The sequence below is a fragment of the Typha latifolia genome, chromosome 6, assembly GCF_019914945.1.
Source record: "Typha latifolia isolate L0001 chromosome 6, TyphaL0001v2, whole genome shotgun sequence".
NCBI classification, from domain to species: Eukaryota; Viridiplantae; Streptophyta; class Magnoliopsida; order Poales; family Typhaceae; genus Typha; species Typha latifolia.
Window position 1 is genome coordinate 8,392,508 of NC_133091.1, and position 26,301 is coordinate 8,418,808.

Consider the following 26,301-nt stretch of genomic DNA (forward strand, 5'->3'; position numbering starts at 1 on the left):
TTTATGTTAAAATTAAAGAAAGATGTAAGACTGTTTAAAACATTTTTGAGAAAAAAAGAGTGATTCAGTAGACTGATAATGTTTCACCCTCATGACATTTGTTATGACACTTTTAGTAAACTTATTAGGTTCTACAAGATCAGCATGTATAATTAATTCATAAGGATACATGAGAATATCAAAATTTTGAATAAAAGATCATGATAATTTGGTGAAATTTGAACTGAAAGATAGGCTTTTATTTATCCTGATACTAAAATTCTTTTGTATCATGCAATTTCTTACAATATCGTCCTTTATCCTTCCTCAAAAGGACTACCATTTGGATGGCAAAAGTGGAGTAATGTGAAGTACACGATCTTGCACTTGCTATTCCTGTGGTTATTGAGGACATAAGGACAAGTTACATTACTCAGAATCACCAATTTCATTCCCTAATAGGTAGTGACATGGCCAGTCATTAATCCTAATATCCAAGTTGATGATCACAACATATACTTAGAATTCTTCTTAACTTGATATTAACAAGTCCAATATCACAGCCCTTTGTATATAGAGCGGTCAATCCTTTTGTTTTTTTTTTATCTTGAGTTTGATGGTGGACATTGCTAGAGTTATGTATATGCGAGAAAATAGGAACTTCTATCTAATCTAGAGCAGAAGCATCACTTTTGCCAGTACCAGAAACACAACCAAATTCATAAGCAACTTATATAAGTAGGCATATGCATAATTTCAAGCTCAAGAAGCATCTTTGTTGTTGAATGCATTTCTGGCAGTAGTAGTCTTTGGTGTGCAAAATGCATGGAGATTGCCAGATATCTATGGGAAGCATTTCTTTTGGTTACATGCTATGTCTTTTAGTTTTTTATTGTTGTATTTTGATGATAGATGCTCTTTCTTCTTTATTTCCACTATGATTTTATTTTTTGCTAACAATTAGATTATTTTCTTAATTTTGAAAGCAAGGTTCAAAAATTCAAGAATAGGATTGGGATCGGCCTTATGAAAAAATGATACGTATAGGCTAGATCGGCCGTATTGGTCGCCTAGATTGGATCAGACTTTTTAATTATGTAAAATTCTAAATATTGTATAGAAATATAGGAAAACTTATAAAAATTCAGAAAAATTTAGAAAACAAAGAATATAAAGAAAGAAAAACTATGGTGTAGTGAAAACTGAAAAAAAAAAAAATTAGAAAGAGAGCGAGTGGAAAAAAAATCAAACAAAAGAAAGAAAAACCATGATGTAGTGAAGAAGAAGAAGAAAAGAGAAGAAAAAGGAAAAGAGCGGAAGAAATGAAAAAAATTGAGAGAAAAAATAAAGAAATAAAATAAAAAAAATTATATATCGAAGTTTATCGGAGTTCGTTGAAGTTTATCGGAATTCGTTGGAGTTTACTGGAGTTCGTCGGAACTAAATCTCTCCGTAAGAGAAACAATGGCTATATAATAATGAGAGAAAAAGAGAAAAAAGAGAAAAAGAGAGAAAGAGAGAGTGAGAAGAAAGAGCGAAAGAGAGAGAGAGAGAGAGAGAGAGAGTTCGGATTGGGCTTGGATTGGGATCGGGTTTGGTCGATCCTGATCCGGTGAACCACGCTTGAAAGCCTGTTGCTTATGCAATTTTCCTTTCAATCTACCATCAAACGATGCTAACTTAAAACAACATTCCGTTACTGATATGTGATGATTACTTCATCCATGAAGTTATAACTTACAAGAAATTGGTTTTAGCACATTTACATTTTTGTAACTAGTATGCTATCTTAGATATTAAATGCCATTGAGAATTTTGATCAAATTACTAGATCTTTCTTGCAGTTTCTTATAAGGGAGTTGAGAATTTGGTTATCATTGGTTCTGGTCCAGCTGGTTATACCGCAGCCATTTATGCGGCTCGTGCAAATTTAAAGCCCCTCGTTTTTGAAGGTTACCAAGTGGGTGGTGTTCCAGGAGGGCAGTTAATGACAACAACTGAAGTTGAAAACTTTCCTGGTTTTCCAGATGGAATAACTGGTCCTGATTTAATGGACAGGTTTCTTGATTAATCTAACAAGCATTAAATTGATTTATTATTCTATTACTTGCTCGATCTTGTTTCTGACTGTGGTGATTTTTGTTGACTAGAATGCGACAGCAAGCTGACCGCTGGGGTGCAGAGCTTTTCCAAGAAGATGTTGAATTTATTGATGTGAGAAGTAGTCCTTTTACCATCCGCAGCACTGAACGTGAGGTGAACTATTGAGCCATCATATGATGTTATGATCTTCTTCTTGTAAGACTTCCTTTGTATATATAGTTTCCAGACTATCCAGCTATTGAAATAGAATTAAATTGACCTATGATTTTCTTCCTGTTAAGGTTATTCTTGATAATTGATACTAGTATAATGCCAAAGTTCTATGAAGGACAACAAAGAAGAGATGCAGAGATCATGAGAGAACATAAAAAGAACAAAAAAAAGGAAAAGAACAAGAAATGAGAAGAAATTGATAAACCTACATGGTTCAGCCCTCGGACTGTCTTCATTTCTTTATTATCTAAGTAGAACAACATAAGTCATGTAGGGCCTTATAGTAGTGGATACTGTTATAGGCCATTAGCCCTATGTACAAATTAAGGGCAACAAAACTGGTGAGAAAGTGAAAGTGATGCTACAAGTTTAAATTGATCAATGATTGCTCAAACATATTCAATGTTTCCTATACACTGAATGACAACCCTGAAATGTTTGTGTCTGTGCGTGTCCCTGCATGTGCGTGTGTGTGTGCCCAAAATTTCTTGAAGTCCGTATGTACTGTGCCCAAATTATTATACCACAAAATGTTACAAAATTCAGAATACCCAGCTACACCAAAAGTAATACCCCTATCCCAACTTGCAAAGCAGTTCAGCTAATCTACATCTATGCATATTTAAATATTCTTGAAGAGTGTTGACTATATGTGTATATTTGTGATTGCAGCTGTTGTCTTCATTTCTGTCTTGCTGCCCCCAAATGTAAAATTATGAACCAAGGTTATGACTCAATTCAGATCTGCTGCTTGCTTTGTACTACTTATGGAGTCATGGCTAACATTCAATCTAAGAAGCCTAAACTTTGGCGGGTAATCTTCCCTAAGCAAGTACTCACTAGACCGTCTTAGCATGAGGAACAAGAGGAAGTTTCCATATAAAAGAACAGTCCTAATATTTCCTATCCAGAAAAATAGTGTGCATAAGTGAGAGATCTGTATGATGACTGTCCACAGTCTTTCATTATTATAAGAATTCTTAGGAGTAAGGGATGTTTATTTCCTGAATCATTTTGCCCTGTATGTTGCCAAACCATATAAATAGCATCCTCCATTTGTTAATTGGACATCCCTATCTGTTTCCTATTTTTGTTCTTGCTTTCTCTTTTATTCTCTTTCTCTCTTACTAAAATTTAACTTGATTACTCCTTACCAGTACTGATTCAGAGTGATTAAAACTTATAGTTGTTGATTCATATTATTTGTGCATTTCTTTTCATTTTTATATATTTTATAGAGCAATAAATGAGCATACTATCAATTTATGCATTAAATTTAGATTAGTTGATGAGTAATGTTTCTCGGCATTAAAAGAATATATTGGAGACCTTTACCATATCTTTTGGTTCTTGTTTTTCATTCCTATATCATTTTTACTTTATTCTCTATTAAAGTATGCTATCGTCTTTCTTTCTCTAGTCAAAGCATTTAATTAAGACTACAAAAACTATGTTGGGTACATTCTTGCCCAGATTATAATTGGCATCAGTTCTTTTTGTTGTCTATTGGAATTCGAAATTGGACAATCCAAGACAAGAAAATGTTCAAATCATAGATGGTTATGCCAGTCGGCATGCTCCGTGCTGACCGACACTTGCCGTGCCCTGCTGACCGGCATGCAAGCTATGCCAGATTGGCACGACTGTGTGCCGTCCAGCATGGTTGTGTGCTGTCCGGCACGGTCCTGTGCTGGTCATTGTGCTATGTGGAGCCATTTAAATTTTTTTTTCTATTTTCAACAATCATTATCAAATCAATTAATTAATTGATTATTTAGAAGGTTTAGATAAAATTGATGATAATGAGACTAGAGATGATAATGATGAAAGGTGCACCCACAAGATGATATGAGTTCATCATAATTATCATCATGTCAATCACACCCATTAGAGCCATAACACAATTATTATATTCTATATCCACAATCTGCATATGCTTGTGGTGTGTATGTGCCTATGCCGGTGCCATTCATTCCTGTGTATGTTTAATATTCATATCATATCATAGGAGAATTACAAAATTTATATTTGTATATGAAGACTATATAAGACGTTACAATGAGTAATATTATCAGTAAATGAGTTTTGAAGAATATCGGTAGTTTCAATGCAACAATCTCGGATTATTCTTATGCCGACAAATAAAGTATTTGATTCTCCTCGTCATTTTACGTTCAACTAGATATTAATTTTAATTATTAAACTATTACCGATTAATTTTATGTATTCAATTATATTATGGAGTGTTCAATCATTAATATTAGTTTTAATGAATGTATTTAATCATAGTATGTGTTGAATAATATTTATATTTAACTGCTACTTTATCTTTAATAAAGCTTGTCATTTACAAAAATAATCTAAAGATTAAATATTATAATGTAGGTTTTAAACTTTTAATATATATATTTAAACCAAAAATCAAAGGTTGACATCGAAGATCGAAAAACATCTTTAAATATCTTAAAAAGTTTATTAAAAATATTAAAATATTATAAATACGTGTCAGTGGCACGTTGGGGCATGCCAGTGGCACGTTGGGGCGTGCCAGTGGCACACAGTGGTGTGCCATTGGCACGGCCATCGTTGGTTCAAATGCCAATTATTATTATTTTGCAATTTACAATTCTTTCTCTTAGATAAGGCTTCTTATATCATCTTCCATATATTTCTTTTAGCCTCAAAAGGATAACAAGGCATTTCTTTCTTTTGGACATAAAAAGAGAAAGATAAGGCTTCTTATATCATCTTCCATATATCTTTCAGTGTCAAAAAGGATAACAAGGCATTTCTTTCTTTTGGACATATAAAATGAATTTTGATGTTTCTGAAATCAGACTAAAAAGAAGTTCAATGCCAACATTCTCCTCCAAGTTCTGCAGTTAAAGGACTTGTGTCAGGCTATTACTCCAGTTTCTGGAAATCGTCCTTTATCAGTTTCAAATTTTACACATTTCAACTGCAGAATAGGAATGTTGGAAAATAAGAAAGAGTTTCACATTTGTTATATTCTTTCAGAGAATCAATAACAATGGTATTAAATAACCTGCTCTTATGTAACTTCTATGATACCTAGGGTCACAATGCGACTCAAAGTTCAATCCATGCTTTTATGTCATAGACAATCTAAGGGGGTTTTAACTTTTGCAAATAACGTTAAATGAAAAATGAGAATAAAATATCCTATTACATGTCTTCTTTTGGGAATCTAAATTTTGCAAAGAAAGACAACTTTGCAAGACAAACATGAATGTACATGAAAAATTTCACGTTTCTCCTGCACTGTTTTCTCTATATTCTTCATATAGCAAAGTTGGCGAATTATTCTGAATTGTGGAAATGATTATTGAAAGAATTCCTGTTATAACTAAGATTTATACTGTCTTGCTTCTGGCCTAAAGAAGAATGATTCTTCATGACCATTTTGCTTGCATTCTATGGTACAGTCCTGTCTTTTAGATGTAGTTTCGTGTCTCCTTGTGAAAAAAGGCAATAAGAGAGGTGACAAGTTTACCTACTCAAGTTTAACTGTTTATGCATTTGGATTTTCTGAAGATACTGAAGACTGCTTTGTGCTGAGTGATATTTCTTGTCAACAATTTTACCCACTAGTGCTACTAGTGTTTGAGTATTTGACTGCTTGAATGTTATGTTTTTGACAAAATTCTACTTGATGTGAAGATGATACTTCTTTTTGCATAATCTTTGGTTATATCTTGATTTTCTTATTTCGATTCTCTAGGTGAAGTGCCATAGTCTTATCATAGCAACAGGTGCTACTGCTAAGAGGCTTCGATTGCCTCATGAAGATGAATTTTGGAGTAGAGGTATAAGTGCTTGTGCGATATGTGATGGAGCATCACCTTTATTCAAGGGACAAGTTCTTGCAGTTGTTGGAGGAGGTGATACAGCTACAGAGGAAGCATTATATTTGACAAAATATGCTCGTCATGTACATTTACTTGTTCGTAGAGACCAACTACGAGCATCTAAAGCTATGCAAGACCGGTATGCTAATCATTAACTTAATCTAAGATACACTTCTAGGATATTCTCAATGAAGAAATTATGTTTCCTTTTAGGACTCATATAACTATCTTATAAGAGATTTTTGTTTGCAATCATCTATTGGAAGTTTGAACTAACAAAATGACTTTTGTTCTATATTGGGGCTTTATAATTCAGTCAATTATCCAGTGACTTCTACTGATTTCCTTATATGATGTATGCTTACCTTAATTAGAAGAATAAGTACTTATTTTTTGGGTTAATTGTACTTTATTCATCGGTGGTTTGGCTTAATTTTATGAAATCTCTTGTACTTTCAACTTAAACACTGAACCCCACTGTGGTCTGAACTAAAGTGCAATTGTTACATTTTTCATCATATTTGACCAAATTATAGGTCGAATTTGAAAATTCTCATTAGAGGCAAATTTTTATAGAATTTAATAAGCTTTCCAACATATCTAAAATAATATCAATCCGATTTTAAATGATAAAAATAGATATTTGTTTAATATATTTGTTTCGATCGGTATTATTTTAGATGCATTGAAAAACTTATCCAATTCTCTATAATTTTGTCTCCAATGAGGATCATCAAATTCAATATCTAATTTGGTCAAATATGATGGAGAGAGTAACGGTTGCACTTTAATTTAATCCATAGAAGAATTAAGTGTCTAAGTTGAAAATACCTAAGGATTTTATAGAATTAAGCCAAACCATATGGGGTAGAGTGTAATTTTCCCTTTTTCTTTTTTCATTAGGACGAAGTTAGAAACTTAATATTGTTGAATAAGCTTAGTTCTTGATTTGTTTTTTCCTTTTGCTTTGATGTAATTTACTAATCTTTCATATGACTATGAATTAGTTTTCATGTAAAGTTTGCATTATGTTCATAACTTCATATAGTATCTACCTAAGTAGTGTACTAAAACCAATCAGTTTGGATCGGGACAATAGGTATGATATAATATACTACATATAAAGTAATATGACTATGAATTAGTTTAATGTAAAGTATGCATATGTGCTCATAACTTCATACAATATTAGATTAAGAGGGTACCTAAGCACTGGACTATAACCAGTCAGTTTGGTACGGAACAATAGGTATGATATAAATATATGAATTACATTACATGAATATATAAATATATGAATTACATTACATGAATTGCTTTTCATGTAAAGTTTGCTTTTACGATCATGTTCATATTAAACTAATATAAGAGGCTCCCTAATTAGTGGCCTAGTGCATTCAGATTGGCACACGATAATAGGTAGGGCCATAGGCCTGTTTGCATGCAAATTTGTCAGAACACTAGATAGCAGACAAATATTAATCAAATGGCACACAATTATAGGTATGTGTTTGCATGCAAATTTGGCATCAGATAATTGCTTACACATGTTAGTAGTCTTGGTCATGTTATGTCTATATAAACAATGAAAATCCTTATATATGTTACTCAGAAAAGCTCTCTAATATTCCCATTAGATAGGCTGCCAATGTAAAGGACATCTAAGGGAAGATTTTGAGGTGAATGGTTGATTACATTCAGGTTCTAAAAATCGGGATCAATTGCCCAAAAAAATGATACAAATCAGAAGCATCGGCCGTACGTATTAGCCATTCAGTATGGGACTAATTTTTAATTACATTAAAAAAATAAAAAAATGCAAGAAAAATAAAAATAAAATAACTTAGAAAAAATATGATAATAAAATTACTCTATGTGAAGTCAATGGGGTTTCCCGCCTTTCGCAATATTAGAAAGAACCCATCTTTCTTAAATAAAAAAGTCTAAATACTGAAAAAGGAAAATAACTTTCCTCTTTCTCTTTAGAGTTCTACAGCTCTCTAGTCTATTCTACCTCTTTCCACTCTCTTTCCCCTCTCTCTCTCATTCTCTTGAGTCTCTTTTTGACTCTCTTCTCTTATCGCAAACTCTCTTTCTCTCTATAGAAAAAAATTGCCGCAAAATTCTCTCCCTCTCTCTACTCTCTTTGTACCTTTCTATTTAACAACTCCACGCTCTCTCTCTCTTGCAACGGCAAAAAGTTGCCACAAAACAGAGAGGGAGAGAACTCCCTCTCTCTACTCTAGCTACTCCCTCTCTCTCCAACAACCCCCCCTCCCTTGTTATTGCAGCAAAAAAATTGCTTTTTAATAGAAAGGTTTGCTACACTACCAGAGAGGGAGAGAAGGAGAGAGGGAGAGAGGGAGAGAGGGAGCTTGTTGGATAGAGAAAAGAAGGGAGAAAAAACCAAAGAGAAAAATGGCATACTCGATCTTTAGGAAGGTCGATAGAGGCCAAATCTGCGTTGGAGTTTGTAAGATTGATCTGCGTCAGGAGAAGCAACATCTTGCTTGGGGGAGAGAGAGAGAGAGAGAGAGAGAGAGGTAACGGATGAGAAGGGAGGCCTCAGGGATATCTTTAACTTAAAATTCTTTGTTTCAGTCAATTTTGACCAAAATGAGATCGATCCCGATCGAGTATCGGTCGATCTTGTTGATACCCCATCGAAACCAATCAATAAACTAGTATCGAGATGGGATTGGAATCAGCTACTGATGGATTGGAATTGACCAAAACTAGGAACCTTGGTTTAACTTATTGTGTCATTATGACATTATGTAAGAAAGATCGGTAAAGTCTAAACTATCTCCTCTTTGTTACAATTTGCACCTCTCAATAATAGGTTACTCGGTCTATATACACGTATGGGATAATTAGGAAGTACTAGTTAGTTATGGCACTTTTAAAACATATATCCTTTAACAGTTTGTGCAACACTAAATAGATTTTTAGTTATTGCATAGTGATGAAGCACTTATTGGATCTTACATCATCCCGTCTCCAACGTCTTTGTCGAGACCACTCAAAAGAACTAGAATAGTTTTGGACTTCTTGATGCGGACATCAGTAGCATATTACACAAGCATGGTTAGTGGAGTTCCTTCAGGGAATTAATCTTAAGTCAAGTATTTTCATGATACATTTGATATTTATTATGTTTAGGGTTATATTTGATTTTTTTGCGATTGTTTACGGTGTTATTTGCTTATTGTCATTAGTAAGGTCTATATATATGCTAGGTTTTTGCTTAGTCGGGGTTAATGAAGAAATAATTTTTTTTGAGATTTATCTCCAATGTGACTTTTTAGTATAAAACCCTAAGTGAGAATGGAGATAAAGATGGAAGGTAGTGGAACACGGTAGAGAGAGAGAAGATGGGCGGCGATAGTGGTAATAAAAGGAGATTAATTTACTTCTACTCCTAAATTACGATTAATTTACTTATATTCCTAGATTATGATTAATTTACTTCTATTTATAGATTACAATTAGTTTACTTCTACTCTTAGATTACTCTTACTCCTAAGCTAGTCTAAGACTACAACTATAAATTCTCAATGTGTGGATGATTAAATAAAGGAGATCGACCCCTCCTATATATAGAAATTGGGTACGAGTTCTATTAAGATTAATAATAAAAACTTACACACCTTGATCTAGGATTTGCCTTAAAAGCTTTCATGACTTATCTATGACTTGCCTTAAAGATGTACATGACTTAACTAGGACTTGTTTTAAAGGCTTAGTTAAGAGATAAATATGAATAAGAATGATACATCTTGTTAGAGTCTTTTCTTATTACATTAGTTATTTATTTTCATTAAAATAAAATTCTTGTAGGTCGCGTTCGAACGCCCTTGCGAACGCTTGCATCGGGTTCGCAAAAACAGAGAACGCGAAATGCGGTCGGGCGCGTTTGAACGCCTGCATCGCGTTCGCATCGATAGAGAACGTTTTTTGTGTGTTCGAACGCGATCGGCGGGATTCCACTAGAATTATGGTTAATTATTGTTATTAGGACTTGTTGGCTAACCTTTATAAAGGTGTGGATGGTAGCCAAAATCATTATGCTATTGGAATATTGGTTTTTTGCCTCTCTATCTTCTCTCTATCCTAATCTTCCTCTCCCTCTTCACCAACCTACCACCTCTACCGTTGGCAAAGTCTCTTCTAACTTCTAATCTCCCTTGTCTATCGAGTCCTCCCTCTTCTTTGGAATTTTAACCACTTCTTCTACTTCGTCTTTATCCCTTAAACAACATCACCTATCCACCCTCATCTCTATTATCATCCATAACCCTAACCTCCACTCCACCCGTCACCTCCTTCATCTGCATTATATCATATTTTTCGTCCCAGTTGCAATTCGAATCTGTGAAGGGCGTAAATACGAAGAATGTAGATCAGGGAGTTACAGATATATTCCAATTGGTTTCGTAATTTTCTGACTACGGAAAAATATTTGCGCGGACTGTTTCCTGTAATAAATTCAGATCTTGAAGGAATTGTTCCGTGATCTATCAAAAGGTAGCATGCATGACCGCTTGGCCGATACCTACTACTACCACAAGAGTGCAAGGATTCTTGGGGCTGACTGGGTATTATCGCCGCTTCATCGCCAGGTATGGCAAGATCGCTGCTGCTCTCACTTCTTTGTTGAAGAAGGATTCTTTTAGATGGACGGATGAAGCCACTACAACTTTTGAAAAATTGAAAATAGCAATGACAATGACGCCCATTCTAGCTCCACTGAACTTCACCAAAGAGTTCGTTGTGGAATGTGAAGCATCAGGAGTTAGCATATGAGCTGTACTAATGCAAGGAGGACGTCCCATAGTCTTTCTTAGCAAGGCCTTATCACAAAAATTCCAGCAATTATTGATCTACGAGAGGCAGATGTTGGCAATTCTGCATGCGGTGACAAAGTGGAGGCCTTATTTGATCGGTAGGTGATTCATCATCCGAATCGATCAAATGAGCCTTTTATATTTTATGGGACAGCGTATTCACACTCTGGCACAGCAGAGATGGGTCACAAAATTGCTGGAGTATGATTATGAAATTCAATACAAGAAAGGAACGGAAAATAGAGCGGCGGATGCACTATCGCACCAACCCGATACCGTCGAGCTCGTAGCCTATTCTTCTCTTACCTTTCCTTTCCTTGACGAGCTGAGGTATGTATGTACATCTGACCCAGATATTTTGAGATTGTTACAGGAGGTGTTTGATGATCTGGAGCGCCATCCAGAGTGAGAATTGAGGCGATTTGTTACTGGACCGCAGATGCATTCGGGTGTCGGCAAATGATGGATTGCGGTAGAAATTGTTGGAGCACTTTCACCAAACTCCAGAGGCTGATCATAAGGGTGTTTTGAGGACTTATAAGAGGATATCTCAGAGTTAGGATTGAGGTGTGATGTGAGGAGTTTTGTTCGTAGCCAGGATTGAAACCTTCCGGATTACTACAGCCTCTACCAATACTGGACCGTGTTTGAGAAGACATTCTATGGATTTCATAGAAGGTCTTTCGCTGATATGTGGTTATTTTGTTATTTTTGTGGTGGTTGACAGATTGAGCAAGTATGCGCACTTTTCGACATTGTCACATCCATTTTCAGCTAAGTCAGTGGCTGAAATTTTTGTGAGAGATGTTGCTCGGTTACATGGCATGTCACGCACAATTGTCTCGGATCGTGATCGTGTATTTATGAGCAACTTTTGGACGGAGTTTTTCAGATTACAGGGGACTCAATAGAACTTCAGTTCGGCCTATCATCCACAGACAGACGGCCAAATCGAGGTAGTCAGTCGAGGCATTGAGCAGTACTTGAGGTGCTTTATTGGAGAGATGCCGAGATAATGGTTGGAGTTCTTATCATGGGCAGAGTGGTCTTACAATACCGTCTACTATAGTAGTATTGGCATGACTCCATTCGAGGTGGTATATGGGCGCACGGTTCCAACATTACGCGCTTATAATCCAGTGGCATCTGCAGATCAGACGGAGGTGGACTTAGCTTTGATGGATAGAGACGCCACATTGAGGAGGTTGCGTGCCCATCTTAAACTTGCTCAAAACCGCATGAAGTAATTTTATGATCGTAGCCATTTGGAGCAGGAGTTTGACATCGGCAGTTGGGTGTTTGTAAGGGTACAACCGTATCGATAGGTGACCTTGCGTCCGATGTGAAACCAAAAGTTAGCACATCGCTACTTTGGTTCGTTTTGAGTGTTAGAGCGTATCAGTTCAGTTGCATATCATTTGGAGCTGCCGGTGGGGTCGAGAGTGCATCCTGTCTTCCATGTTTCATTGTTGAGGGAGCGCATCGGAGATCATGAGGTCGTTGGATTAGCTCTACCGGAGCCATTGGAGGAGACAGAGATCACAGAGACAGTTCGAGTACTTGTTAGGCGCCGACGACGTCATGATACCATATTAGAAATGGAGATTCTAGTTGAGTGGCTTGGCAAGCCATCCGATGAGGCTACATGTCAGTTTGAGATGAATATCTTGTAGTGTTTCCCCGATTTTACACCTTGAGGGCAAGGTGGGGGAAGCGCGGTGGGCTGATACACATTGTTAGAGTCTTTTCTTATTGCATTAGTTATTTATTTTTATTAAAAGAAAATTTCTGTAGGTCGCGTTCGAACGTGAAAGGGGTCGCGTTCGAACGCCTGCATTAGATTCGCAAAAACAGAGAGCGCGAAATGCGTGTTCGTATGCGGTCGGGCGCGTTCGAATGCCTGCATCGCGTTTGCGTCGACAGAGAACGCTTTTTGTGCGTTCGAACGCGATCAGCGGGATTCTACTAGGATTAGGGATAATTATTGTTATTAGGGCTTGTTGGCTAGCCTCTATATAGGTGTGGATGGTAGCCAAAATCATTATACTATTGGAATATTGGTTTCTTGCCTATCTATCTTCTCTCTACCCTAATCTCCCCCCTCTCTCTTCACCAACCTACCACCTCTATCGTTGGCAAGGTCTCTCCTAACTTCTAATCTCCCTCATCTGTCGAGTCCTCCCTCTTCTTTGGGATCTCAACCACTTCTTCTACTTCGTCTTTATCCCTTAAACAACATCACCCATCCACCCTTATCTCCATTATCATCTATAACCCTAACTTCTACTCCATCCATCACCACCACCTTCATCTGCATTATATCGTATTTTCGTCCCAGTTGCAGTTCGAATCTGCGAAGGGTGTAAATACGAAGAATGTAGATTAGGGAGTTACAGATCGATTCCAATTGGTTTCGTAATTTTTTTACTATAGAAAAATATTTGGTGAATATTTTTCCTCGGTTGCGCGGACTGCTTTCTGCAATAAATTTAGATCTTGAAAGAATTGTTCCGTGATTTATCAAAGGATAAATATGACTAAGAGATGAACATGAATTAGTTAAAAGATAAATAGACTCGATCCTTTGAGCCCAACGTCCCCGTGAGGCGATTCGATCAAACTCGGATTATATCAACTTGAGTGCAAATTGAGGGTGGATAGGTGTACCACTTTATGGGCTTTCGATAGTGCTTTTTTCCCCCTCTTCTTTTCCCGTTTTCTATCATATCTTTAGCGAGAGGGTGTGATGAGTGATTAATTCACTCTTGATGTTCACACCCGCTGCCTCCTGGCTTTAGTCTTGCTTCTTGTTGATCATTGGCTACCTTTTAGTGAATAACTATTGACTCTATCTTGATATGAACCTGACTTTGACCTAAAAGCCTGGCTGTAGTCTTTCTTTTGAATCTGAAAGAAGAAATTTTGCCTGTCTTGGCACTTCGAGAGTATGTCTTTTGTATATGATTATTACCTAGACATTAGCTTCCTAAAGTCCAGACATGATATCACTGTACTCAGTATTTCTCTTAACTCTCATATTTATTATATGCTAAAAGAACATGTTTGATTTGACATAATTCTCTTATTTCACTTTTCACATTTCAAATTTTTGTGCTACAATAACATTTTGACATTATTTTCATACTACACACACACACACACACACTTGCATACACAGTGAGTTACATCATTTTTCCACAGGTGTATCAACTCATTATTCTAGCAAGTAGCAATATTGATAGATCATGCTGGATACACACATGATGATTCCTTGTTAACTTGATCGAAGCTAGTTTAAATCTTAGAATCATTTCATTAAGAATTGCTGTGAGGTTTTGATTAATATTAAAAATTATCTTTGCCTTAAGTTGTCACCATATTTGAATGATAGTTTGATCTTCAGTGTAAGTTTCTACTGGCCAATTACTACAATCTCATATTTAAACTTAGCAACAATATAAAGTGCAACATTTGAAAAAGAATTTTATTTTAGTTTTACCTATAGGTGCTTGTTTACACTTTACAAATCTATACAGTTGATGTTGGCCTTTAAATAGTTCGCTGCCCAGGCATGTCAAGTTGAATTGACATCCTTGCTATGATAAAAAGAAAGAGTTGTTAATTAGGTTTGGGATTACATTTTGAAATTAGAATAATAGAATTCTTGGATTAATTAAAGCCAGGGGAAAGCAGATTAATTCAGTTAGATATTGTTGCTAACGAGAGAATATCTATTGATGCTTGATCTTTCCTAGAGATACATGTTTGTTACATCTAGATTCTAGATGAGCTCGGTTTTGTTCTTATGAGGGCATGCGCAGCTGCTGCTTAGTTGAAACAAGTATTAATGAGGTAAACTTTCAACTCCCTGGATGTTTGTTTAACAGGTTGATTGTGGCGAATGTTTCACAGAGTACTCAACAATCCGAATATTACAGTGCACTTCAATACGGAAGCAGTGGATGTCGTTAGCAATACCAAAGGCCAGATGTCTGGTGTGCTACTAAAAAGATTTGATACAGGGGAGGAATTGGTTTTAGAGGCAAAAGGTCTATTTTATGGTATAGGACATACTCCAAACAGCCAGCTGTTAGAAGGTCAAATTGAACTTGATAGTTCAGGCTACATATTAGTCAAAGACGGCACAGCAAAAACTTCAGTTGAAGGTGTCTTTGCCGCAGGTGATGTACAGGTAATAATCAGCATCTGCCTTCCCCAACTCCCTCCCTTACTTTCTGCCTCATAAGTCTTACAAGCATTTCTCTGTTGACTGCTCTTTTCACTTTGTTTTTTTTTGACCATGTCTTATTCTTTTGGATCAAATAATTTGCAGATAACTATATCTAAATAAATGTGACATGTACTTCTCCATAGATGTGATCATAATCATTGTGCTACTTTTAAAATTTTAATAGTGGTTGTGCTGGAGAGCATGACATTAAGTTATGAAGGTTTGATAATTCTACTTTTTAGAACTGAATTTCTTAGGAAATCTAATTATCCATTGATATCTTAAGCATCTTGTAACTTCATCAATAATTTTCTAAGTAGCTGAGCTATTGCCAGAAATTTTCTTTTCCTGACAGATGTTCAGTTGTCAATAATTTTGAAACAGTAAACTGTTTCACTAGCTTCATTTGTATAGATAATCATTCTTGAATAGACCTTTCCATTATATGATGTTCCTTGACAATAGGATCGGTGTAACAAGTCAAAATTGTAATATGACAATTATTTGGTATTCTTTAACATAGGAAAAAGAAAGAAAATTGTTCTAAACCTCAAATTAATTGGAGCTGGTGATGTCAGAGTTTTGGCTGAAAAGATGCAGAAAATTTGAAGGACAAGAATGGAAAAGTGTATATCTATTGCAAGCATCATTCTCTCCACTTTGTTCTTCTTTTTTGTATAATTTCATGAACTCCTGAATTCTTCAGAAAAGGATTATTGATTAGAAGCATCGATGTGAATATGATGTGGATACATACGGAAAATCTTGACGAAATAAGGATACAATATGTTTAGGATACGTAGCTCATATATGTATACATTTATGTCTCCACATATATACTAGTGAACTTGTATACTTCCAATTTCTTAATTGAATAGCATTTTACTAACTAAGATGTAAGAATTAAGACGAACAAACTAATTCAACCTATAAATCAAACGAAATTGACTATTGTAATATGATTTCTTAATATAGATCATAAAATAAACAGGTGAACTTCACATTTCACAAAAAGAAACCTTCTAGATATGATAAGAAATAAAAGGTAATATTTTCCTTCAATTTGACTTATATTGAACTATCGATAGAAACCTCAGAAATATCCAAGAAATGTTTAAGAAACCTCAGAAATATCCAAGAAGTATTTAAGAGGTATCTGAGAAGTATTCACTTTATTAATTATATTCTTAAAAAGTTGAATACCTTAAGGAAGTATCTGATATGTATCCGGAAGTATCTGATGAATATCATATTTGATACGATATTAAATATGGACATGGCAAGAGTATGGAAGTATCCATTTTTCTTAGATTACTTAGTGATTAATGTATATATATATATATATATATATCTATTACAGGTGGATCATTGGACCAGCTGGATTCTTTGATAGGAGCACGATCTAAGTGGATCGGTAATTGTAGAGCTTTGCACCTACTTGGCCACCAGCAAGGAAAAATTAAGTGGACCTATTCAGGCCTGATTTAGGAGGATTAAGAGAAGATAGACTGTTATGGACCAATTTGGTCTCATTGATACGACTCGAGTAGGTTTTAGAAGCAAGATCTGCGACATCCAAATGCAAAACCAAGCTTGAACCTTTGCAGATCATAACTTTCTTATATGATCTATTTATTTTAGACGATTCATGAGGTACATGACAACCCTAGAATGGCCTGATAACCTTAGTGGGAAAGTCCAAAAAGGAGATTTGAGATCGTTTAGTCCTTCAAATTGCTAAATTGAACTTACTATTTTGGAAAAAAAAAAGACTGAGTTGCTACATCTGTTTCAGATGTACAAGGCTATGAATATGTAGAAGTATATCAAACAGCACGTCATCAGCAACAAATTGCAGCATAAAGTTCAAGTTTGGAAGGAAAAACTACAAAAACAGAATGTTAGTGTCATAAACAAAAAACCCACATCTGAAGTGCATATTACTGTAGCTAATTGACAATTAAGTTTGGAATTGTCTTATTTTTTAGTCTTTGTTTTCATTCTTAGGAGAGGAATCTACTTAGTAAGGGAGTTTATGACTACATAGGCCTCTAGTCTGCTTTATCGAACAAATGAAAAATAGGGACTGTGTATTGGCAGAATTTGTATTCTCTCTGTGCCACCTTGTCCCCTCTGTTCAGATATAGTTAGTACTAAGAGTGTAAGATCCTCTTATTTGTGACATCCCTAGTTTAGAATGCAAACCACAAGCAATGCTAGAAAACAGGCAAAGAACTCTTTGTGCTTGCTTCCCATAGAAAGAAATATAGCGAGTAACAGTGGATCTAGAGAATTATGAAGAATCAACTCTCAAAATAAGATTAGTAGACCTCCAACCTCCCAAACATGCTAGCTCAACTTCTACCTTCAAGTTCGTGTATAGTAGAGAACAGTTGTGTCCTTGAGCGAAGCTATTTGAGTTGGGTAATGATGATGGCACAACAAGTGTCAAAGCGGAAGACAAGTATGTGTCAAAGAAAGTATCAACTTGAGGTTAATCGAAGTCATTGTCCTTCTAAAACAGCAGACGGGAAGCTGTTTCTCATTACAACAAGTAGGACAGCAGTAGCAGATTCAGAATTAGGTGTAGAACCCTTTCTCTTGAAAATTTAAATAGTGCAGAGTATCAAGATGGCTACCATGGATCCCGGCAGCTAGAAAAATCTCATTTCAGAGAATTTGGTATGGAAGCTAAGATTGTAGACAACTCCATGTTCATGTCGAGAGATGAGAAGATTGAGCTTATCTACCCTCATGATTGATTTAGTAGAAGCATAACTCCCTAAGAAGGGAAACCATGTTCTAAGTGGATTAGTGGACTAACTGGAACCAGCAAGAACCTCAATCTATGTGGACCAATAAATGCAAAAGCTGTGTGGATTTGTTTAACAACACCAAGAAGGTATATGTTAAAGGCATGATCTATATTGTTGGCCTATTACCTATCAATTTAAGCTTTTGTGTATCAACCAATTATGTAACATAGTATCCGAGATTGTTCTTTCTAGAGATTATGGGTTTCAACCTCAATAGCTTGCTTTTATTCCTCAATTCTTATTACTGCAATATAGTGGGCTGCACATCCTATTATCTATCATCTCTCTACATGCAGTATTAGGGGCATACATTAGGGGTCATATTAAAGGCATCATGTACATTGTTGGCCCATTATTTAAGGCTTCGTTAGGAATGTGGTTAGCACCACAATGTTGTTAGCCACACCCATATTTAACCTCGTTTTTGGTACCTTAAACAGGTTGAGGGGAATTGGATGTTTGATGTAACATAAAAGGTGGTGGATTTAGGAGATATTTTATGTCAAATAATCAAAATACCCTTTGATGCAGTTGGTAACGTGAGGGGATGACTAGAGATTAAAATAACTCTAAAGAAGAATTACTCAGAAATCCTTACGAAACTATCAAAGGCAGAATTTCTTTTATAGAAATATTAAATGAATAATAACACAAGAGTTCAATCCCTATTTATAGAGATCAAATATAATTCCTAGATAAACTTCAAATCAAATATAATTCCTAGATAAAGTCAAAACAAACCAAAATTAACCAAACTTGTAAAGTTTTAAATCGGCTAAAATTTGTTTTGATAGGATTTTAACCATATCTATTCGGATGTCCCGTCCCTGCTTCTATCCCTTCCACTTGAACGCAACTCGTTTGTAAGTTAAATACTTGGATACAACTACTCTTCAGGGCCGTGATACTTATGAATAACAGCAACATTAAATGTCTTTGAAATCCCCATGTCCTTTCGTAGATCAATTACATATGCATTGTTGTTGATCTTCTTTAGAATCTTATATGGACCATATTTCCTTGGGCTTCCACTTATTGTATGCCCCTATCAAAAACCTTTCCTTGTGAAGAAAAATATCACTATGTCCTCGTCTCGGAACTCCGTGTCTCCGATGCTTATCTACCTTTGTGTTTTACTTTGCGTTTGGTTCCTTCAATTGTCATTTCACTTCCAAAGCATGCTTTGATGCCTTCGAATAGACAATGGAGATAAGCAACTTGAACATTGTTGTAAGTAAACTTGGCCTAAGCTAAGGCATGATCCCATTGCTTTGGTTTTTGATGTACTTTAAAGCTTGGTGGTTACTATATAAACAAACTCCTGTCAAATAATGCTCCTAATGCTTCACAGCATGGATGATTGCATAAAATTCCAATTCATAAGTCGTCCTCCTTTGCCGTGCTTTACTTAACTTCTCGCTGAAATACTCTACTGGTTGTCCTTCTTGGGTTAAAACAACCCCTATGCCAACTATTGAAGCATCAGACTCAACTTCAAATAATTTCTCGAAACTTGGTAATGCTAGTACTGGAGCAGTGAAGGCAAGAGTGAGGTTCCTAGATTTTTGCTGCGACAAATAGAAGATTTCCTGCTTTTTTGACATATATACAGACAGAGAATTTATGTTAATTGTAATTATCAGGCTTTCTTTCACAATATTAAGCAAAAGAAGTATAAGTTTAAGTACAGACAGAGAATGTATATTAGACAGTCAGAGAGAGATCTTATACCATGATATTCTACAAGAGTATAAGTTTCAGAAACGTTAGGTAAATCTGTTTAAGAAATTAGTTTGTTAAAGAATAGATGGTTCAGGATAGTAGGACATGGTGATTTGTTTAGACGATGATTGTTTATGGGCAAGAATCGTGTGACCTGTTAATGCTCCATGATATTACTCTTTAACCTGTGAAGTTCGAAGTGTGAACTCGAAAAGCTTACTTTGAATACAAGTATCATTCTTTGTTAGTTTCTTGGACTTTCTTCGAACATACTTGTCGCTTGCTAGCTTATATATGTGCCACCGTCCTCTTTGTACACCATCCCTACAATCAGTGATCTATAATATTGAATTTGATCTGGAATATGCTAGATTTAGCTTTAGCCCTATCTTATAAACCACGTAGAAAGAGTGATGTCCTAACTCTATATTCCAAATCTCTACTTTTTCTTCTGTTATTGGATCTTGCTATAAATCAGTATTATTGAACACAGTAGACCCATTACATGGTTTTGTTCTGTTTTCGTGCTATTTCATGATGGAATCTCTTGGTTACAAGAGGGCAACAATTTGGATCCTTATGCTTGTGGATTACACTAATAGGACCATGAATGGAGGCAAGCCATAACTGCAGCTGGATCTGGATGCATAGCTGCTTTGTCTGTTGAGAGATATTTAGTTTCCAATGATCTTCTTGTCGAATTCCACCAGGTATATATGTTCAGTTATAACTTTTTAATTGCCATATTGGTTCTACTGGTGATGCCAGTATTGACGAATGTCAAGTTAGTTGTATCATGTTAAGTATTTATTCAATGGCTTGATCTTATTCCGTTGGACAGACTTTTATCTCTAATTGGCATGCCTGTTTTATGATACTAAAATTCTAACTATTTGCAATAGGTTTTACTGGATGCCATTCCTTTCCATTATGATGCTACATGGGCAATTCTGTTTTTGTCGCCAATTAGAAATGATATGGAAGCAAACAAACTTTCAAGTACATCGAGTCTCTAGTACTAGTGCTAGTCTAATATGGCTTAACCTGTTCCTTTGTCATATTGTCATGATATAAAGCATATTCTTTTGCATCTAACACTTTCACCGGATATTTGTTTCAATATATAGCCTATTGCTGAAGAGGTGAAGAAGGAACCCTCAGACAGAGATGTCTCAATGGGCTTTGACATTACTCTGACAAAGCACAAGGGACAGGTATATATTATAAAGTAGTTCTTATTGAGGATATTCTTGGTTTGAAATATTTTTTATATTTTCATGTGTGACCTTTGTTTTGTAGTTCACTTTGAGTTTGTCTTTTGCAGTATGCACTTCGGAAATTGTATCATGAAAGCCCAAGGCTTTTATGTGTTTTATATACTTCACCAACATGTGGTCCATGTAGAACTTTGAAACCAATATTAAGCAAGGTATGTTGTAGAATATCTATAATTGAATGTATAGCACCGTGTTATCTAATATGTGCTACAGTAGCTAGATTCCTTACTTTCGTATATACCTTGTGTTTGGGCTACAACTTTTTCTTCTTTCTTTTTCTCCTTTTAGCATTTGATACCTCCATCTTCTAAATGCATCTCCTCATTAGTAATTACAGTATCTGTATAAGGAACTGAATATTAATGCTCTTACCATTTTCCCCTTGGAATAACATGATCTTTAAATGGTGAGTGACTTGCTGTCCAGGAGTTTGCTTTGGGCAAATTTGAATTTGCTAAATGTGGTTCAGTATATGTGAACATGCATGGCTATAGTTTTCTTCTAAATTTAAAGTGCTTATTGGTTTCTCTCTGTACTAAGCTTTTTTTACATCTAATATTTCATCCTGTAATTCACAAAGTTTTTGTGTTGTAGTATTCAAATACCATTTATAATACTTTGTATCACGACCCAAATTTGGAATCATAATCGGTCATGTACCTGAATAAAGCTTGGGATATATGATGTAAGAACTAGAAAAAAAAAATAAGGGGGTTGAGAGAGGAGGTTGCACGTGCAGAAACCCCCCCCTCTTCCTCTCTTCGGCACGCGACAAGACGCAGGAAGAAATCACGCCTAATTCGGATCAGATTAGATCTGGATTTTTCTTTTAATCTATAAATTTAAACCCTAATCCTCTCTCTATCTGCTTAACCCTCAACCCCTTTCTCTCTCTTCTTCCTCCCTTCTTTCGCTCTTTTCTTTCTCACCATCGGAGTCACGCCGTGGAATCGGCCTGTCGGAGCGCTGCTGGAGCCAACGGACACCACCATGTGACTCCTTGGTAAGCCCTCTCCCACCCATAAATTTTAATTAAAGTTTAATAGGGTAAAACGAAAATACCTAATTTGGGTTCCTCGGCTTCATCGGCAAATCAGGCCGGCCGACGGCTTCGGGTCGCTGCCGCTCCATCTAGAAGCGTCTTGCCGTTGGCCTCGCGCCGTAGGCGTTCATCTTTGGAGCCCTCGTGGTTCCAGTCGCCGTCGGCTATGAAATCGATTGTCGTTCGCGGGTTCTCCATCTCGCGAGGACGGCAGCACCGTGTGGGTGTTGGGAGCTAAGGGCGCGGTCGACGAACCGTCGCCGCGGTGGCCACCCGCGTCTCCCTCTCTCTCTCTCTCTCTCTCTCTCTCTCTCTCTCTCTCTCTCTCTCTTTCTTGCCCCGAGCTCGGGCTCGTCGGAGCCGAGCCAACGGCGAGAGGTCGGCCGTTGGCTAGCCAGCAGCGGCCGATGCCATTAGTTAATTGGATTGGGCCTTGGGCCTTGGGCCTAATCCATTTAAGTATTAGTTGGGTGGGCTGTGGGCCAACTATAGCCCAACCCAACTGATTTGGGCTTATTTTGGCCCAAATTATTAATTTTTGAGTTAAATAGTAGAAAACAAAATTTAATTATTTTTTAATTTTATTATTATTATTTAAAAATGTTATTGTTATTTATTATTAAGGGTGGTGATTCTTAGCACGTGAGCTAGGGATTTGAGATTTAGTTGTCTTGCCTAGACTCAGGTGTGTGGGTTCACTCACATATTTATTTTATTATATTTCGTACCTTTCTCAGACCATGTAAATTTTCTGTGTGCAAATTTATTTATTTCATCCGTACGTGCAAAAGTTACATTTTCTGTGTGCATTTAATCATTATGTACTTTGTGCAAATATTGAATTTAGTGAAAAGAAAAACGAGACTAGTATTGGTACGACTTAGAGAACAGTCCCGGTATAAATTGCTTACGATTTTCCGTAGTGACTTAATTCTATTTGGAAGTCCAGGGGAAAGTCCTAAATCAGATCACTATAGTGATGCTTTTAGGTGACTCTGGCGGGGTTAGAGAATAGTCCTAGGATGAATGAGAAATTCCTAGGTCACTCTAACTTCTCTCAACGGTTAGTGAAAAAAATAGAGTGTGTTGATCACATAGTGATACCATTTGATGATCCTAACCGGATCAGCTATGAAGAAAAGTCCCGAGCGTCATCTCGAGGTGACTTCTAATTAATGTGGATCCACAGGGTTTTGACTCATTGAGACATATGACAGTATAAATATTGAAAAGATGTTAATACGTTGAAACTGTGCAAAGTTACAAGTTGTGACTCTTTATTATTACCATTGTCATTATTTAAAGAGCATGTATAATGCAAATTGTTTTGTATACTGTTGATTTTAGTTTTTTTGAAATTACTTGGTTTTCGAGTGGATTCCACTCACTAAGCTATAGTTGTTGGCTCATGAATTTTTTTTAATTTATTTATCTATCTCAGGTAATAGTCAACGGGGTGACTGAACGAGATGTACCCGGACTCCACATCCACTTAGGATCCACCTATTTACTTTTTCGCTCTTTTGGATTTTATGTTTTAGATTAGAAGATAAATTTTTTTCGTTTAGAGACTCAAAAACAATAACATTGTTTTATATTTATTGCAATTAGTTTTAAATTTAATAAAGCAAATCTTCTTTGTTTATTTATTATCACGACCCGAAATAGGAATCATGACCGGCCATGCATCTCAATATGTTTGAGATACACGAAGCCTTATTAATACTTTCTACGTGTACGATGGCAAAATAAATAAATAAAATGAAGATCTGCTTTATTAAATTTAAAACTAATTGCAATAAACATAAAACAATGTTATTGTTTTTGAGTCTCTAAACGAAATAAATAAATCTTCTAATCTAAAGCATAACATTCAAAAGAGCGGAAAAATAAATAGGTGAATCCTAAGTGGAGGTGGAGTCCGGGTACATTTCGCTCAGTCGCCCCACTGACTATTACTTGAGATAGATAAATAAATACGAAAAAGAGTCCATGAGCCAACAACTATAGCTCAGTGAGTGGAATCCACTCGAAAACCAAGTAATTTAAAAAAAACTAAAATCAACAGTATACAAAACAATTTGCATTATACATGCTCTTTAAATAATGACAATGGTAATAATAAAGAGTCACAACTTGTAACTTTGCACAGTTTCAACGTATTAACATCTTTTCAATATTTATACTGTCATATGTCTTAATGGGTCTAAATCCTATGGATCCACATCAATTAGAAGTCACCTCGAGATGATGCTCGAGACTTTTCTTCAGAGTTGATCCGGTTAGGGTCATCATATGGTATCACTATGTGATCAACACATTTTGTCTTTTCCACTAACCGCAGAGCATGTGTACCCTTCTCTCTCAACCCCTAATTTTTTTTTTCTTCCTGTTCTTACATTTATTCTTGTTATCGTACACTTAGGAAGTATTAGTAAGGTTTCGTGTATCTCAAGTATATTGAGGTGCATGGCCGGTCATGATTCTTATCTCGGGTCATGACAATGTTGGTATCAGAGCCTTAAATTTTGTCATCCTAAATCATCTTTAGAGTTCTGTGGAGGTCCGGTGGCATAAGCTTAAGTTCGTTATGAAATTTTTATTATATTTAATAAAATTATTCTTATCTCATTTATAAATCTTGAAGGGGCAATATTTATATGCGTCGTCGTCGACGAGGCGTTGCGGCCCAGACTTTATCTCCTGACAGGTGTAGGGAGCAAGAGCCGGCTCCTGCTCAAGCACCAGCTCTTGCACTAACTGCTATTCCTGGTTTGGGATCGAAAACTGCTCCTACCCAAGGTTTTTGAAGGCATCTCCACCTGCTTTTAGAGGGACTACTAATCCGATTGAAGCAGAGGCATGGCTGCTGCGAGGCTGCTGCGAATCGAGAAGATATTGTGAGTATTGGATTGTTTAGAGGATCAAAGGGTATCCTTGATGACCTATATGTTTAAGGATCGGGCAGAGCATTGGTGGCAGATGATTGAGCGCCAGTACATTGGACGAGAGAAGAAGCTGACTTGGAGAATTAAGAGGATTTTCTTCGAGAAGTACTATCCTCGGGCCTTAAAAGAAAAAGAAACATGATGAGTTCTTTGAGCTGAGTAGAGAGGCATCTCTGTGGTGGACTTTGACTTTGAGGCGAGGTTCACAGAGCTGTTGCAATTTGTTCCACATATAGCAGCGAGCGAGGAAGAGAAAGTTAGCTTCTTCAAGGGAAAGTTGCGGCTAGCCATCAGAGATAGGATATCACTATTCCAGTGTTAGACACTTCCAGAAATGGTGTCTAAGGCACTCCTCGCCGAGAGAAACATTGAGGAGCTTCACTAAGAACGAGAACAACAGCATCCACAGAAGAAGCAGAGGAGGTACTAGGAGCAAAACAGAGGAGATGGTCAGTCGTCTGGACATCCCTTGAGGGTCGGGAGTGGACCAAACCCTTCTGGGGGAGGTCCTAAACAGAGTCAGCTTAAAAATTGTACGAGGTGTGGATGCTCCTATTCGTCTAGTGTTGGGTGCAATGGAGTACCATGAAGCTGCTACAACTGTGGAAGACCCGGCACTTGGCGAGAGATTATAAAGCACCACGTGGGGGATGGCGTCAAACTTCTCAGCAGGATCAATAGCATCGACTGTCCCAGTCTGGCACAGCGAACTATAGGCCTCCAGCAAGTAACGAAAATCTAGGAGCGAGGCCAAAGAATAACGGAAGAATTTATACTTTGACGTAGGAAGAGGCTGAGCACTCACCATCCGTGGTGCAAGGTACATTATCTATTTCTTCCTTACTAGCTAAAGTCCTTATAGACTCTGGAGCCTCACACTCTTTTGGTTCACCTGATTTTCTTTCCTTACTACCTACTGCACCTGAGATTATGGAATGATATTTAGCAGTGACCACCCATAGGGAGGACCATACTTTTAAATCTTATTTGTAGATCTTGTTTAGTAGAGATAGATGATCAGAAACTTCCTATAGATCTTATTTGTCTAGACATGCATGATTTTGACGTTATACTGGGTATGGATTGGCTATCTGCACATCATACTATAGTAGATTGTAGAATGAAAAGGGTTACAATTTCTATCCCAGAGAAGCTAGAATTTTTCTTCCAGGGTGAGTGAAAGATTCCTACGACCAATATTATCTTAGCACTTCAAGCAAATCGATTAATGAAGAAAGGATGCTCAGGCTTTTT

At 36.4% G+C, this 26,301-nt stretch overlaps 1 protein-coding gene across 2 annotated transcripts in view; it reads left to right on the forward strand.

Moving 5' to 3' along the window:
* The window catches only part of LOC140791265 (thioredoxin reductase NTRC-like), a 47,761-nt gene that overhangs the window by 1,414 nt on the left and 20,046 nt on the right, over window positions 1–26,301 (forward strand). For both annotated transcript variants that reach the window (XM_073141738.1, XM_073141739.1), the window contains exons 2-8: window positions 1,824–2,037; window positions 2,130–2,235; window positions 6,038–6,303; window positions 14,924–15,203; window positions 20,383–20,490; window positions 20,908–20,994; window positions 21,105–21,209. In XM_073141738.1, coding sequence (XP_072997839.1) covers window positions 1,824–2,037; window positions 2,130–2,235; window positions 6,038–6,303; window positions 14,924–15,203; window positions 20,383–20,490; window positions 20,908–20,994; window positions 21,105–21,209 — 1,166 coding nt within the window. The remainder of the gene's footprint in view (window positions 1–1,823; window positions 2,038–2,129; window positions 2,236–6,037; window positions 6,304–14,923; window positions 15,204–20,382; window positions 20,491–20,907; window positions 20,995–21,104; window positions 21,210–26,301) is intronic.